General features: G+C 33.8%; 3 protein-coding genes and 1 long non-coding RNA gene across 6 annotated transcripts; 1 reads left to right on the top strand and 3 right to left on the bottom strand.

Moving 5' to 3' along the window:
- Positions 1-72: 72 nt before the first annotated feature.
- LOC109856191 (succinate dehydrogenase [ubiquinone] iron-sulfur subunit, mitochondrial) lies at positions 73-2,756 on the bottom strand. Its single transcript, XM_020431198.1, has 7 exons — positions 2,600-2,756; positions 2,243-2,373; positions 2,001-2,144; positions 1,128-1,323; positions 943-1,044; positions 632-754; positions 73-359 (listed from the first exon to the last, which is right to left on the bottom strand). The coding sequence occupies exons 1-7, from the start codon at positions 2,642-2,644 to the stop codon at positions 261-263; spliced, it is 840 nt and encodes a 279-aa protein (XP_020286787.1). The 5' UTR covers positions 2,645-2,756; the 3' UTR covers positions 73-260.
- Positions 2,757-3,249: 493 nt separating this feature from the next.
- On the bottom strand, positions 3,250-4,911 carry LOC109856199. Its single transcript, XM_020431212.1, has 3 exons — positions 4,878-4,911; positions 4,442-4,651; positions 3,250-4,337 (listed from the first exon to the last, which is right to left on the bottom strand). Exon 3 carries the CDS (start codon positions 4,163-4,165, stop codon positions 3,551-3,553), a length of 615 nt encoding a protein of 204 aa, XP_020286801.1. The 5' UTR covers positions 4,166-4,337; positions 4,442-4,651; positions 4,878-4,911; the 3' UTR covers positions 3,250-3,550.
- A 913-nt stretch (positions 4,912-5,824) lies between these two features.
- LOC109856198 (dual serine/threonine and tyrosine protein kinase-like) lies at positions 5,825-11,610 on the top strand. 3 transcript variants are annotated; one of them, XM_020431211.1, is made up of 5 exons: positions 5,828-6,223; positions 6,928-7,100; positions 7,187-9,619; positions 9,703-9,951; positions 10,963-11,610. In XM_020431211.1, the coding sequence occupies exons 2-5, from the start codon at positions 6,977-6,979 to the stop codon at positions 11,013-11,015; spliced, it is 2,859 nt and encodes a 952-aa protein (XP_020286800.1). In that variant the 5' UTR covers positions 5,828-6,223; positions 6,928-6,976; the 3' UTR covers positions 11,016-11,610. The 3 variants fall into 3 exon arrangements, with proteins under 3 accessions (XP_020286799.1, XP_020286798.1, XP_020286800.1); XM_020431210.1 differs by lacking the exon at positions 10,963-11,610 and having other exon boundaries at positions 5,825-6,472; positions 9,703-10,901; XM_020431209.1 differs by lacking the exon at positions 10,963-11,610 and having other exon boundaries at positions 5,826-6,223; positions 9,703-10,901.
- Positions 11,611-11,732: 122 nt separating this feature from the next.
- On the bottom strand, positions 11,733-12,789 carry LOC109856211. The gene is made up of 3 exons (XR_002250369.1): positions 12,556-12,789; positions 12,357-12,468; positions 11,733-12,282 (listed from the first exon to the last, which is right to left on the bottom strand). It is a non-coding gene; the product is annotated as an uncharacterized LOC109856211 (long non-coding RNA).
- Between the last annotated feature and the right edge of the window lie 3,893 nt (positions 12,790-16,682).

Genomic DNA, 16,682 nt, shown 5'->3' with positions numbered 1-16,682 from the left:
GTGCGGTCTAAGCTATTTTTGTTTGGAAAATCGTTGTTAAATCAAAACTAACTGTTGCAGTTCGTAGTGCTATATGTGGGAAGTTGGTTTTATTTACAAGTAGAGCATGATTAATCTTTCAATTTACAAGAGAAGATTTTATCCGCTATACTTTATAAAATACATAAATATATTGATATAATACTTTTGCTGCTGCACACTATAAAATGTAAAGAACACGTACATAACAACTTTATTTGGCTTTACCTAAATTTTTTTAACTACGAAGACGCTGATGCGGTAAGCTCCGGCTGCGGCTTCTGACTAATATTAGCCAACAGCTTCTTTATTTCCGCGATCGCTTTTCCAGGATTCAAACCCTGAGCAAAATATATATATTTGCAAATAATTTTTGTCCATTAAAATGTGTTTATAAATGTTGAAATTACCCATTAACGATATATAAAATCTACTTGAGATATGTACAGCTCTTTGTTTAAGCGTTAAACCAATTAAAATCAACAACAATTGATCTAGATCGTTGAGATTAGAGCAAAGTAAGATACAGAGTATATTCAAATCTAAGACTACAAATTTTTTGTTGCATATCGTGCAATAATCAAAAGTAGATCTACTAATAAACTAAACTTACCTTCGGACAAGTACGTGTACAATTCATAATAGTGTGACAGCGGTAAACTGAAAATGGATCCTTTAGTTTCTCTAGACGTTCCTTTGCTTGAGTATCTCGCGAATCAATAATCCATCTATATGCCTAAAAATAAAATACTGTAGTTAAAAACCTTCAAGAAAATAAGCAAAAATATGCTATATAAAGTTTATGCTTGGAAGAAACTTGGAAGAAATTTTTTGTCAAAATCTTTTAACCCAGTGATTATTTATTCTCTATTATAGGATATTTCATCTAAAACAATGTAATATTAATATTAGAGATATGCTTACTTGCATAAGTACTGCAGGGCCTAAGTACTTGTCACCGTTCCACCAGTAAGATGGGCAAGAAGTACTACAGCAAGCACAAAGAATACATTCGTAGAGACCATCCTGTGTCATTAAAATTTAGATTAAACCTACAGCTTTAAACACACACGAAGATAATTGTAATAACAATGAAATTATTTGCTTACCAACTTTTTACGGTCTTCTACACTTTGCAAATATTGTTGACTACCCGTTTCCTTTGTATCTTTATGCTGCAACCAGGGCTGTATACTGCGATATTGGTTGTAGAAATTATTTAAATCTGGCACCAAATCCTTGACAATATACATGTGTGGTAAAGGATAGATATCGCAGCTTGTACTTGTGTTTGTTTCAATTTTACTGAAATATATGATTTATTCTGGCTTAGCAACAGATTGTCGTGTATGTTTATATACATATATATATATATATAATATACAGATACAGTGTCTGGTAATAGTCGTACCGTTCGTGAGCAGATAGAGAGGGTTATAGTAAGTTGAGAAATTCTCTTTATCACTTTGCGAGATTTGCAATAATTAACGAGTTATTAATTAATTAATAATAAAAATCCGCGACTGAGCGTGCATCCACGTATAAAAGATAGTCCATTGTTTCGCGCGCTTATAATTGTTATGCGCGCGGCGACTCAATGAAAATAAGAGGAGTTAATATAAACAGCATATATAATAAATATATTACATAAAAATCAATAACTAACAACGATTGGGATTCTTTCCGTAAATAAATAAATAATCATTATCAACATCTTGATATTAGAATTATTTTGATTTAAAAAAAACGTAACAATCATAAGCGAGCAAAACAATGGACTGTCTTTTGCACGTGGATGCACGCTCAGTCGTGGATTTTTATTATCAATTAATAACTCGTTAATTATTGCAAATCTCGCAGAGTGATAAAAAAACTGTTTGACTCAGTATAACGCTCTCTATCTGCTCGAGCGATAAGGACTATTATTACCGAAAATATATAGGTTTGTAAAATACATAGACAGAAATTTGGATGAGTTTTACCTGATGCATGCCAATGTGTTTGTTCCTCCAATATTCATAGCACAAGATCCACAAATACCTTCACGGCAAGATCGACGGAATGTCAAAGTTGGATCCATCTCATTTTTAATTTTGATTAACGCATCCAATACCATTGGGCCACATCTATAATAAATTTTATATTAAGTGTGCAAGGAAATAAATTATTTTATGTCACTTCAGAGACACATTTAATCTCATCGATAAAAAGTACTAAAACCTACTTATTCAGGTCAATTTTATATTTCTGCATGTATGGTTTTTCATCGGGTTTGTCAGGATTCCAGCGATAAACTGAAAAGGTCTTCACTCTGGCCTCAGCATTTTGAACTGGTGCAGTATGCAAAGCCCTGATCTGAAAATGTGTAGAACTTCGATATGATTTATTTAAATTACACATTCACACGTATATATGTATATAAGTATATATGTATACAAGTGTCTTATTAGCGAATAGTTGACAGTTGTTCATGCTTGTACACGCGAACGCAAAAACAAATTACAAGATTATTGCAAGTAGAAAAAGTCCCGCAGTTGTAAATTATCGCTAATTAACATTTTTTTTTTTTGGAGGAACTTACTTGACGCAGCGCATTTCTGCAGGTATTTGGTGCAATCCCAACCATCTTCGGAGAATTTCGTAGATTCCGTATCACAAGTTCATGGCAACCTTACATAACTATAAAAATCTACCTGCGCACTAACGGCATAGTGTAGATAATATACAAAGTAACGTAACTCTCCGGAATTATTCGTTCCTCAAAGCGCGACAAAATCCCTCGACATCACAGAACAACTCTTTAGCCAACGGTTCTGACTGGTTTAAAGCCGGACAAATGCGCATTTTCGACTTCCTACAAAACGAGATCACAGGATACACAGGTTGCGTTAATCACTGTCAAAACTGAAAATCTATATTTTACGTGACATATAATAAGATTTCCAGTACTGACAGTGAATTTTTAATATACACACAATATCTTTTGTTCAACGAGAGAACATTATTAAAGCGGGCGAAACTCGCCCGTTTCGCGCATATCTCCTATCAGAAAAACCTACTTCACAGTGCTGTAGCTGCCAGCGGGTGTGCCACGTGCAACGCTCTCCCTACTTTGACCGCTTTGCTTTTCCTATAGAATATCTTCGCAGACCGAAGATATTCTCTTGCTGGACAGAGTGTGCGATATAGTTTATTCATTTTTTTTTTTTTGTATAAATTGAAAAAGATATATAACTTTAGCATACTTAATTTTATTATCATTAGCATAAAATACATTTAATATTTATGAGATATGTGTACAATAGATACAGCATTAGCAGATGTTATGAAATACGTTTTTAAAATGCAACGACTTGTCAAATATTTCTTTATATCAGACTCTTCCAACTCACGCATGGCGTACGGTTTACGCTATAAGATTTTTATGCATAATCAGTTGGAAGGCTCTGCTTTACATAATAAACTTTTCCAGATTATCACATAGAGTAGAAAAATTTTGTGTTTCCACTTTTCTTTTTACTTGTACAAATGTCTATGAAATCTGAGAACGGATATTCTTTTCACGAAATTTCGACAATAAAGCCTCTAAACTCTCAATCTTCTTCTTTTGACAACAGTGCTGTGCTCTCAATCGATTAATTATCTTGTCTTTCTTTTCACAGGACTTCTTCAATATATTCAGTGATTTTACTAACATTTTTGGTGTCATGTTTTCAACGTTTCTAAGATTAATATCACCTGCATAATAAATTCGCTTTTTAGAAACACCTTGATAAATCTCATCTTCACTCTGAACAGTTTTCATTTCCATAGATGTTTGCTTTTTAGTAGCTTGAGAAACCTTATTTTTATGCTCAGCAACAGTTTCTATTTCCATAGATGTTTGCTTTTTAGAAGATATATGATAAATCTCATCTTCATTCTGAACAACAGTTTCTATTTCCATGGATGATTGTTCTTTAGAAGGAGTTTGACAAATTTCATCTTCATACTGATCAATAGTTTCTGTTTTCATAGATGTTTGCTTTTTAGGAGTTTGAACTTTATCTTCATATTCAACAACAGACTTTGTTTCGACAGATGTGTGTTTTTTGGGAGGAGTTTGACAAATCTCATCTTCACACTGATCAATAGTTTCTGTTTTCATAGATGTTTGCTTTTTAGGAGTTTGAACTTTATCTTCATATTCAGCAACAGACTTTGTTTCGACAGATGTGTGTTTTTTGGAAGGAGTTTGACAAATCTCAGTTTTATACTTAAAAGTTTTTATTTCCACAGGTGATATATTTGATGATCCAGCATTCTTAATTTCAGTTTTACTAAAGATAACACATTTGTGAAATATATAAATAATATATGATCAATGAGTTTTTACAAACCATTTTAACTAATTTAACTATATGTAAAATACTTATATTCTTACTTTTCTTCTGGTGCATTTGGAAATATTGTTGGCACAGAGTTTGGTTTCAATCGACCACATGAAAAACCAATAGTTTCAATGCAATCTTTAGAAAAATGTAGGCTACATATTCGGCTACATTTTGAAATTCTTGCTATATGTTCTTGACTATGACCAGAACTAATAAGGGCTTCTATCCACTTTTCTCGTAAAACTGAGTTTGTTGGAAATCTATTCAATTATATGAGACAAATTGATACATTTATATTTTAGATGATAACAATAGTTGTATATTGTTATATGTAATACAAAGAAAAACATAATACATTTATAAAGTTTTATAAATTTTTACTTTTATACAAAATATACTTTTATAAGATACATGAAATTTTAGATTTATATACTAAGATAACCTAATCTAACCTAAACCTAAACTCAAACAAATGTGATAACTTACCCAAAAAAAGTTAAAAGGATCTTACTGTCCTCTTTTACACTTTTATATTTGGTTGATTTACAACCTTCTATAAAACAATAAACCACCATTACGCGGTCAATTTATTAATATAAATAAATAAACAACAGTCAAAACAATTACTTATATTTTTTTCTTTAATATATACCGCCAGCTATACTATTGCACCAATACCAATCCTTGTCTTGTCATTGGCTTGTCTGGGTTTTGACCCTTCCCTCTCCACAGACAAGATAGGGAACGCGCAGTCTATTTCTGGAAGTCGCCACTTAGTCGATAAAAGCGCTATTAATCTCTATTATACCAAAAACGGACTGTGTTCTAAAGGCGCGATTTCATGGAGCGTAAAAAATCGCTGCGAAAAGTACCAGTGTAGTCACGTGATGTCTTGTCGCTAGCGATAGTTTCAGGGTGCGGTCAAAGTCTTACTGCAAATGTTTCAAAGCATCATTCTATCTTGATTTCTCGTTAAATGTAGAAGACAAAATGATGCTTGCACTGCCAGTAGTTCTTTTTCGTAAGGGTATATCTATAAAATATTAAAAAATTTCAACCCATTTATATTGGCAGGTTTCATTTTATAAAATAAAGAACATTTCATAAAACAAAGGACAAAACGACCATTTTAGAAAAAAAAAAAAATCTAAAGGACAGAGCAACAAAATAAAGGGACTGTCCTCTTAAATATAGGACGTATGGTCACCGTAGGTATACGTATGTGATTTATCCGCGCCCATAAGCCAAGAGAGCAAATTCTGTTACGACGCTCAAACATAACCGAAGTACTGAACAACAAGTGTTTGAAATCGCCGCGATTTAAATTTCGTCACGTGGTATCGCCGCGATTTTTTTCGCTCCATGAAAAGTCACCTTAACCGTTCTAGGTCCAGGGTCATATGCGCACCAAACCAAACCAATAACATACATGACGTGAACTATAAATTTGTAGCACCGACGATGAATATTAGAGCCAATACACCAACAATGTCTAGCAACAATTCATGATCATGTATTTAAAGATGCGTGTGCTTTTATCGCGCGTGATTTCTTTTTTTGTTTTTTTTTTTTTTTTATTGCAGTGAAGGAGTATGCATATGTATGTAATTCCCCTCCATAATTTCCCCCTCAAAACAGTTGCTCTTAATTCAAGTTGAGTTGAAACGCGGCATCAAAGCGGCGTGTCTCAATGATGCTTAAACATGTGTTTCGATACACGGCGATTTCGCGCAAGCTATAACTTCTTGATTTGCACTCAGATGACCTAGCGACACAAACGACGATCTTGCGCTCACGTTCGAATGGCTGTGATCACGAAACATTTCATCATGGTGAGTATATGTATACATGCATGTAATGTAAACCGCATTATCGGCGAACGGGGGTACAACAAGTCTTGATTAGCCGCTTTCACACAGCGCTGATCACGCACAAAAACAATGCCGCACACACACTTCCGTTTCAAAGTATATTTCCGTGGAACAACAGCACGCGGGAGATCCCGCGATGACCGCGATTTATCACCCAACAGGGAAAATTCCGCTCCCTTAGTCCATCACAACTAAATTTCCCGATAAAATGTAAGCGAGACGTGCGAGATTTGATTTTTAACCGATTCTGTTGACAAATTTTTGTTTACGCAAGATATGAAGTACTATTTTTAGATGTGATTTCAACTTGGGGATGTGATTACTTTGGTAGTTTTAATGTGTATATACATGTGTGTATACATGTTGATAGTTATATTTTATACATACACATGTGTCATTGCATCGCTAATGAAGATTAGAAATTTGCATTTCTTCGTGATATGTCTAACCTATTTGATTTCAAACTTAAAGGCTAGCAAGCACGTTAAATATTTTATTAAAACAAGAGAAACTTAAAATACTGTTTGTTTACTGTATATCATATATACCTCTCTTATACATTAAAAAAATCTCCAATTGTATAAAAATTAAAGTAGTTTAATTGTTAAAAATATTACTGCGGAAACTGTATATTAATTATATAATGATATGTACTGTATATATAGGATATGTGACCATTTTGTGGAATATGTATGACTAAAGTGCGAGAAAAAAATGGTAAGTAACTTACCACAAGAATTTAGAAGATATCAACGGAATAGGAATCAGCTACGACATATACTTGAAGAGACACAACGTACATTAGAAGTTATAAAATTAGAAAATTTTTTTCCTGGAGGTGATTATTATTATTATTATTATTATTTATGTATACTCTATTATATTATTTTAATTGCATATTACATTATATTTCTTTTTTTACAGAGGATATTATTCAAGAACTATTGCCTCCTTTGACCTTGGATAAAGTGACAAATATTCTTAATAACTCACCCGCAATAATTGTCTTTGGACAAGACAATAAAGCCAAAGCTACACTGGTCAATAACTTGCTCTCAGCTGATATCCTGCCGTTGTCTAATGATTCATGGAGATGGGTCAAACTTACTTATGGTCACACAAATCATGTCAGTCTCACATTAGGTTTAGAGTACGAAGTAGTGGAAACCTTACACTCAAACGAAAACTCGTGGAACACGCTTCCTATCGAAGACTTGGCAAAGTCAATAAGTGAAGATATCAATTGTCCAACAGTACTGGAAGTAAAATTAGATCAAGCGGTGCTAAAAGAAGGTGTTCAAATATTTGTTGTTCCCAACAATGGTGTGGTGAAAATTCTCGCTAGAGGTACATTGAAGATTTTACCTATATTTCTTTATGCTCTCGGAGAGCAACCGTTGACTGAAGAAAATTTGGAAGAGTTGAGAGACTTGAAAGAAACTTATCCCCATAATCCAATTTTATTCATATCGTCGTTAGCAAACATTTCATTGGATGGTACAGACGCCGAGTTGACTGAATCTGAACAGCATAGTTTACAAAATCGGATAGAAGTGCCAAATTCTAAAGAATCTAAAAGCAACGATAGTATTAATATTGACAAAATGAATTCACTTGGTTTAACATGGCTGGATCAATTGAGTAGTTTAGGATTTCTCGGCATGGAAGAATCTGTTGAGGTTCATCAGTTAACGTGGCTTGTTGGCGAGCAATATCTCAACAATTCAAGTGATTTGGTGGATTCATGCAAAAGAACGGACCGTATCTTACATTTTACCTGTGGCTGTTTGCAAAACTATTTGATTAACGCCATCACTTATTTGAACGAGGTACACACAAACAGCTTACGTAAATTTATTTTAAGTGCGTTCGACATGGCACGTAAGATACAAATCACCCCAAGAAGAATACAATACGCTCAACAGAAAGAAACTGAACTCTATACTAGTCTAATGAAGGTTGTTAACGAGCAGCAAATGGAATTGACTGAACTTATACAGTATATTATTCAAGAAATGAAAGACGATATATCAGAATCTACCGGTGATATTTACCAATGTCAGACTATCTCCTTTGATAATAACGAACAATCGGAATGGACGATGACGGTTCGCGTCGCGACGTCGGAAGTCCAGCGATTTGTGTTAGGCCGTTTAGGTGAGAAAGTCGCGAAGGAACTTGTGAACTCGGTTAACTGTCTTCGAGAAACTTTTATCGGAACTCTTCAACGTTGCTTGATAAGCCTCGAAAAAACGTACGAACATGACAGTAGCCTCTTAGCTAGCGATGCCTTAAAACAAATTCTCTCTGTAGCGTACAACGTAGAATTGCATAATTCGTCACCGTCCTTAGTACATTTATTCTTAGAAAGGCTGAGACAGCTTTTCAAGTCTTTGCCATTACCGTGGTCACCGACTCCAACACTGAACGCAGCTTGGAGAAGAAAGGTCACCATCGATATCCTGAATTCCCTGTCGGCAGCAAGATTAGCGAGGACTATATCCACACAGTTTAGAGACAAATTGAAATTGTCGCACGATGCTTTCCAGACGGCCCTAAAGTCTCTAGAGAATTACTATTCGGGAAAGTTGGAGAGAACCGAGGAACAGAGGATAGCCATACGAAAGTTTTACGCGCCCAAGCTGGCCCAACTCGCACTGGAGTCCACATCGATGATGGACGCGATTCGCTTCGGAATTCCGCATTACAACAGGGAGATCGGCAGAGGACAGTACGGCGTAGTGTTCGCATGCGACGGTTGGGGCGGAGCACCAGGACCATGCGCTGTGAAGTCCGTTGTTCCACCGGACGAGAGACACTGGAACGATCTCGCGATGGAAGTTTACTATACCAGGACGATACCAGATCATAAGAGGATAGTGAAGCTTCGCGGTTCGGTCATTGATCAGTCGTATGGTGGAGGATACGGATTCGGTGCGGCAGTACTCTTAATCACCGACCGATTAAGTCGCGACTTGTACTGCGGTATACACGCCGGTCTCTCGTGGCTAGAACGAATACAAATTGCAATCGACGTGTTGGAAGGAATACGTTATCTTCACTCGCAAGGTCTCGTCCACCGAGATATCAAGCTGAAGAATGTTCTACTCGATACAGATAACAGAGCCAAATTAACGGATCTCGGATTTTGCATCACCGAAGCTATGATGTCGGGAAGTATCGTGGGAACGCCCATCCACATGGCACCGGAACTTTTATCTGGTCACTATGACAGCAGTGTTGATGTTTATGCTTTTGGAATTCTTTTTTGGTACATTTGTGCTGGGAAGGTTCGATTACCATACGCATTTGAGCAGTTTCAAAACAAGGAACAATTGTGGATAAGTGTACGAAAGGGTAATATTTGTTTCACAAGTTTTCATTATAGTACATACAAGAATTTATATATAAAAGAGTAAGAATATCGTTCGTCTCTTTAGGTATCAGACCTGAGAAACTACCGCATTTTGATGAGGAGTGCTGGATGTTGATGGAGCAATGCTGGTCTGGAGAACCGTCTAAGCGTCCTCTGCTCGGTGCAATACAACCGGTATTAGAGTCGATACAAGAGAAAGCGGAAAATGGCAAGTCTTTGCAACAACTCGGCGTATCGAAGCTACAGGAGGGTTCGTCATCCTATGAGCAAGCGAATCCTGTGTTAGCGTTAGCGGATCCTAATAACCAAAGAGGTGCTGTATTTAGTCCGCTTCCTTCTAGACGCAAGACTTTGAAAAAAAAAATTATAAATCCTGCCATACTACCTTTTCACACGACTAAATTCTTTAAAACGGGTGTCTATTCTAACATGTTTGTTCAAATGCGAGAATTTTAAAAAAATCGACCAAAAGCCAGATGTATCGCACATTTTAGTTTTAATTTAAATAATTTTTGTTGTTTTTTTTTTTTTACTTATTGCATTGCTTGGAATGCGCTTAAACACGCGGCTCACCATTAATTTCACTAATTCGACAAATGTTTATATATAGTATTGTAGCACAGCACAGTATTAAAGATTTAAACAGACTGCACCGAGTTTGCACCATTTTTGTATAGTCTTTTTGTAGAAAAGATAATGTAATTTCTTTATTTTTTTTTTATTTCTATGAAATTACATATATAGTTCATATACATGTGTGATGTGTGCAGAAGAATTTATTAACGTAAAATGAGTGGGCCGAGGTTATTCATCAAGATGATAATATATCAACGACACATCGACAATATTTTACATACTCTTTAAGCAGTTGTAGTTCTTCGCAAGTTTTATAGCAGACATGTATATACGCATTCTATGTAAATACTATTGTTATTAGGTAACGAGATTTCTTTTTTTTTTTTTTATTTGAAAACATATTTATTTTGTTGTATAAGTATAATGTTTTCATATATTCCTGATTGTGATGACTGCATGATTTTATTAAATTGGGAAATATAAATATTATAAATAGTCAAATCACACACATTGAATGTACATTGTTGAAGAATAAATAAAGTTTCTTATTTTTGTATCTAATGTTGACACGTATATATCACTCATCTCGTTTTTTATAAAACCCATCACATATCTACTATATACATAGAGTATATATGTTTATACGTATCTATATAAATTATACACACACATTCGTTATATCTTACAAACAGATGTTTTTGTATTGTAAAAGTGTTTATCTTATAAGATTTATTTATATTGCTTTCAGATCATACTTTCTTCACACAACAGAACCTGCATGAAAATTTGGACCAGTATTGATAATGCAATCTGTGTCACAACCGGACATAATAAATTATATTTTATAGCTTTACTAGATATGTAAGTGATACAAGATAAGTATGAGATATACTTTAGTCAAAAAATAATATACACTTATACTTTTATACCTATTTTTTTAAGAAGAAAGTATCTACAAAAGTGAGACTTATTTCAATTAATTTTTTACACAAATTACTTTTAAACGCAATTGGTTTTTAATGTTTACAGAGTGGTTATTATATATTTATATTAATATATTGATATTATTATTATATAGTACGTGATCTTTCATTAACTACTATTCATATCAGTTAATAATTATAATAATCCATGACTTTTTACTGAATAAAAAATTTGTCTTTCACGAGATTTTGAAATCAAATTCCACTATATTGGAATTCCATCAGTAGAAGATCTTTTTATAGCTAAGAAATTATCTAATGTTTTTGTAAAGAGATGTTTTAGCAATTTGATTATATTACTTGTTGAAAAAAATGTGTATATATACATATGATTAATAGTACCCTAGTATATGCGAAATAATTTATCAGAATACTTTCGTTCAAAGAAAATAAAAAAAGTTTAAGATCTGCAGTTTTGTACGTATGTACGTTATATATATGTATAATATGTTTTTTCTAAATATATTAGTTTTTATTTATTTTACAATATTAATTTATATAAAATTTGATAAAAAGTATTCTGATAAATTATTAAAGAATATAGATGTAGGTAAAGGTTTTTTTTGTAGAAATCCTAATGCTAATTGTACTATAATTTACTTATCCAGTAAGTTATATTGAGAGGCGTATATTTCAAGTTCTCTATTATTAACAAGATCTGATAAGTTATCAATTTTTACAAATGTGTTATTTAAGAAAATTAAAGTATTAATATCTTTTATTACAATAGAAGGATAGATCAAGTTGTGTTATTTTCTTAAGTCTTAGAGATAATAAATAATTTTATTTTTAAATAAAATGCAAATTGTGAAATATATACAAAAAATATGACAATTTTGTGTAATTTGAAAAATACTTCCAACAATAATTAAACACAATATTTTACTATATGTGCATGCGTATTGTTTCTTACGCCAACAAATCTAGATTACACTTTGCTTCTTCTAAATCGTGTAGAAATTTGTAAAACTGTCCTATTGTCATCTCAGTGAAGACGTTCTTTACTTTACCGTCATTGTCGATACGTAACTTGAGCTGCAAGAACGATTTGGCGACGTTGTCGGAATCATTACTCGCCGCAGTTACTACAAGAGATCAAATTAGAAGTGGTTTTTTTTTTTTTTTTTGCAACACAATTACCACGCTAAAGTCGTTTTACCTCCGAATCTCCATGATACGTCTGATATTTTGTTGACACTCTTTTCCATTTTCCAGAAACTACCGGATATGTTTTATGTAATCGCAAATCTGTTTTTCTTCACAACGATAAACTGGAATGCAATTTTTTTGTTTGTGATTTGCGTTTTATTTCGAATACACACATCGTAATTCCAGTTTGAAAAATTCATTCGACATACCTACACCAACCAATTCGTACCATGACGTGTTTCTAACCTAGAAGCATTGCTTTTAGTTCGAAGTCGCGATAGGGTGCGTTCGCTTTGGACTCTCACACATACGCTCTAAAGTGTCAAAGTTTTCCAACATATCTTTTTCCACAATTCAACAAGTAATAAATAAAGAAATGATAGCAATACGTAAATAAATAAAATAAATGAGAGCCTAAGGCACAACAATATACCCTTTTTTCATTTTTTATCCGTAATAATGAATCTGTCACGTAATAATGAATCTGTAGATGATAGATAATGATAGATGTCTCTTTATCATACCGAGTTTTTGTAATATATGTATATTATCTGTATATATTTTATTTACTTACACACACATACTCTTTTATTTTTCTCTCTCTTTGTGGTTTAATTTTTTTTTTGTTGATTCTATTTATTTCATATTTATAATATAAATGTGTCATATTTAAAATACAAGTAAAATAATTTATCACTTTTTAAATTTTTGCGAAATAATAATTCGAATAATTTCGTTATTTTAAAATTCACACACAATATGCGTTTAATACGATTTCAGTCGAAAATTACATGCGGGGAACGTCCTTACGGTTTCAGGCAAAGCGCAGTATCCGATTAATCATTAATAATATCGCTATGTGTCGCGTTATCTGGAAAACGTTCCGCAAACATTTCCGCTCGTATACTGTTACAAGATGTCGTCTGCAACATTATCTCTCCAACAGGAATATCGTACCCCAATGATATCCGTGTATTTCGCTTCCAAATAGAAGCCGTATAGATTGCGATGACTACTACAGCTGCGAATGGTGGTCGAACGGTTTGTTTGAAAAGCCCACATCGCATCGCGGCGCGGGTTTGTGTGTCAGCGGTAAAACACAAAGTTGCAGTTTATTTCATTTTTAACGACCGTTATGTGGGTGTTTTTTTTTTTTTTTATTTATTTATTTATTTTATACAATCGTGTTTTTATTCGCGTTTTTTGCCGATAATCACGAGGTTCACAGCAGAAGTAGCTTGCATGCATTTTTTAAACAACACCGACGCGCGTACGTCGTATATATAAACGATAAAAAAAACGCTAAAAGAGAGAGAGAGAGAGAAGAAACGACATCATAATTTTAACCGTCATCCGGACGGAAGGATTCAAACAGGAAAATGATTTTTATTTCGATCACAAAACAAAAAAAAAAGAAGCGAGGGAGTGATACAAACAAATACGTGTTTCCGCACAATGTATCTACGGTATTATCTGTTGCGCCGGAATTGCGGAACTACCGCGTCCCGTGTTTGTGTACCGCAAACAGAGATTGAATTGATTCAGACGGACACGTGTTGTACACGATGGAAAACAATTTATATCTTGTTAAATATAATGCAAAGTGATAGGAGATCGAGTGATATTTAATTTTCATGTTTCGATTCTCCGTTCTCGTCGCACGTCTTCTTATAGAGATAAATTGTTTTTTTTTTCCCCCTGAATATATTCATTGTGTTACACACCTTGAATACTTATCTATTTGCGAAGAAACGACACACGCCAAATACACATAGCGCCAGAGTTTTGCATACGCGCTGGCGTTGACAGTTGTCATCTTCCTTGTAGATAGCAACGTATATACTTCGCGTTCCGACAATTTTTGCAAAACGGCGTGGCGTTTCTTTGCACGTGGTTTCTTTACACGTTTCATCAGAGATTTTGGATGCGAACGTGATTTCGCGCGGATATGATGACGAGTTTTTGTTTTGAATCGTCGCACGCGGTGTCGATGAATCGTCGCGAGTGCGATGTTATTGCACACACATATGTATTATTAAAACCGTGACAAACTGTGATTGTTTATTTTAACTACTCACGCATACACGTGCACACGAAATCGTGACACACGTACAAGCTATCGCGCGAGATTTCAATTCAAGATGTTTGTAAAAAATGCAAGTGAGCCGTTACACATTCATTATAAAGATTCGAGCCTATAAATAATAGATATATAAGTAAACAAATGCATTCTTATTTGCTAAAAAGTCATTCTTTTCTCAGAAGACACATTGCGAAAATATTTTTAATTTTAAAACTTTTTGAAGGCAATTTTTTCCCTAGAGAATATACGAGCGAAAGCATACGAGCAATTCCCTACAAAACTACGGTGGAAATTTTATAAAAGCTTAATTACAAAAAAATTTTGGAACAGAAGACCTTTTTTCGAAAAAAAAGAAAAAAAATTGTCCGGCTTTTTGTTTAAACGCTCACATCTTCGAAACTACTAGAGATTTTTTCAATTTGTTTTCTTTGATCGACGCAGAATCGTTCGAACTTTTGATTAAAAAAAAAATAAAATAAAATAAAAAACGTATTGATTTTTCGCGGAGATCTTGAATTTTAAAGTCGCGTGGGTTTCACAGACCTAGTTAGTCCAACTAAGAGGCACTTTTGAAAGTTGGTCTACACGAAAGATTAATCGCATATTGATGAGACATTTCATTCGAAATAGTTCTTTTTATCTTTTTTCTCCTTTGTATATTTTTTCTCTATTTCTCTCTTTCGCCCGTCCCATCCTTCACCATTCCTTTCTCCTTATCGCCCTTTCTCTTTCTCCTTCGCTTCGTATCGAACGCTCCCCAATTAAGGCAGTCTCAAGGGCAGCAGTGCCGCCGGGCACTAATTACGATGCTTAGCACAATAAATGATACCTAGTAAACGAAAATCTCGTAGAGTATTCGCACGAACATTCAACTCAATTCTGGTACGTCGCATCGCCAATGGCTAGCACGCGTTACGCAAAAGGAGGGTGGAAACAACTGTCAGAAATATATATTACAGGATAGAGGAGAAAGGGAGAAAGAGTAAGCGCTTATACTCTCTGTATTTCGCGAGAAATCCCTGAATTTCGTTGAACGGCGAAATAAATGTCGCGGCAACCTTAACCTTTTATGGTAGGAAATTTTAGAAACTGGGTCACTTGAAATTCTTGGGTTTGGTAAATTAATTCGCATAAATTATTAAATAACGAATTAAAGCATACTTAGCTTGAAAATAATAGCTTCAACTTGAACTAAAATGCATCTTTTCTCATGAACATTTCGGTTCATCATCATCATCAGGCTTAAGAGTAGTATGAACTAAAGTGTTTTTTTGGAAAGTGTTTTTTTTTTAGTGCACGCGTATTATCTACGCTTTGTCTAAAAAGAGAACTGTACAACGAAATAATTAATGGAAAGTTTAGGTTTCTTAAGTTTTAAAACTAAGCGCGAAATTTAAATGGGGTCGTAGAAGCCCTTACGCTGGATGTTTGTTTTATGGTACGGAAAACCGGGGATTCCAAGTTCGACTTCTGGCTGAGATATTTTTTTCGCAATATTTTAAAATTAGATAGGAGGAGAAACGGGGATTTCTCTCTCGTATACGTGATGCAAGTATAGCATCCTGTATATGAATTTACGAATTGAAATTTCAATTCAAAACTCACGTGTAAAATTTACACGAAAAGAAACATAAATATATATACAGATGTATATTTATTTTGCAACAAACATCCAGCGTAAGGCTCCTACCATTTAAATTTCGCAAAATTTAGAAACAATTATATATTATAAATGTGTATATTAATTATATTGCTAAGTATAAGTCATTAATTTATACGGGTCGTTAATAATTAAAATAATTCATCAATTAATAATTTACCAAATTGATCAAATCAAGTTATTAATTATTTGTACACTTTTAAAGTATGACAAGTGCGTTTAATCAATAAAAATAATATGATTCTTGAAAATATTTCAACCGATTGATCATAATATGTATTAATTACATATGATCAAATTGTGTTTGTATGCGCGAATGAAATCACATCTTAAAAAAAGAGTGAAAGAATTGTATCTTTTTTTCTGTGTTATATATTAAAAAAAATATGTAGCAAATAAAAGAAAGCAAAAAAAAAAAAAAAAAAAAAAAAAACCGAGGTGGAATGAAAAGGGAACGTGCAAACAATGAGGCAGGAAGTTCGGCGAAAAATCGCAACCAGATGTAATAATAATCACAGCAGAAAGAGATTTTTTTCTCGGAGGAGAACTCCCTTGTTCGTGTGCTGCTGCGTCCTTCTCCGGCATACGCTTTG

Source organism: Pseudomyrmex gracilis, unplaced genomic scaffold (assembly GCF_002006095.1).
Source record: "Pseudomyrmex gracilis isolate BER0280 unplaced genomic scaffold, ASM200609v1 scaffold_110, whole genome shotgun sequence".
Taxonomy (NCBI): domain Eukaryota; kingdom Metazoa; phylum Arthropoda; class Insecta; order Hymenoptera; family Formicidae; genus Pseudomyrmex; species Pseudomyrmex gracilis.
This window is presented reverse-complemented; position numbering and strand designations above follow the sequence as displayed.

Coding starts and splice junctions, on each gene's coding strand:
- LOC109856199 (XM_020431212.1), bottom strand. CDS start 4,165: ATGAAAACAGAAACTATTGATCAGTGTGAAGATGAGATTTGTCAAACT.
- LOC109856191 (XM_020431198.1), bottom strand. CDS start 2,644: ATGGTTGGGATTGCACCAAATACCTGCAGAAATGCGCTGCGTCAA. Junction 2,374..2,599: donor GCAGAAATGCGCTGCGTCAA/GTAAGTTCCTCC, acceptor ACACATTTTCAG/ATCAGGGCTTTGCATACTGC. Junction 1,045..1,127: donor TAGAAGACCGTAAAAAGTTG/GTAAGCAAATAA, acceptor TTAATGACACAG/GATGGTCTCTACGAATGTAT.
- LOC109856198 (XM_020431210.1), top strand. CDS start 6,977: ATGGTAAGTAACTTACCACAAGAATTTAGAAGATATCAACGGAATAGG. Junction 7,101..7,186: donor AGAAAATTTTTTTCCTGGAG/GTGATTATTATT, acceptor CTTTTTTTACAG/AGGATATTATTCAAGAACTA. Junction 9,620..9,702: donor GTGGATAAGTGTACGAAAGG/GTAATATTTGTT, acceptor TCGTCTCTTTAG/GTATCAGACCTGAGAAACTA.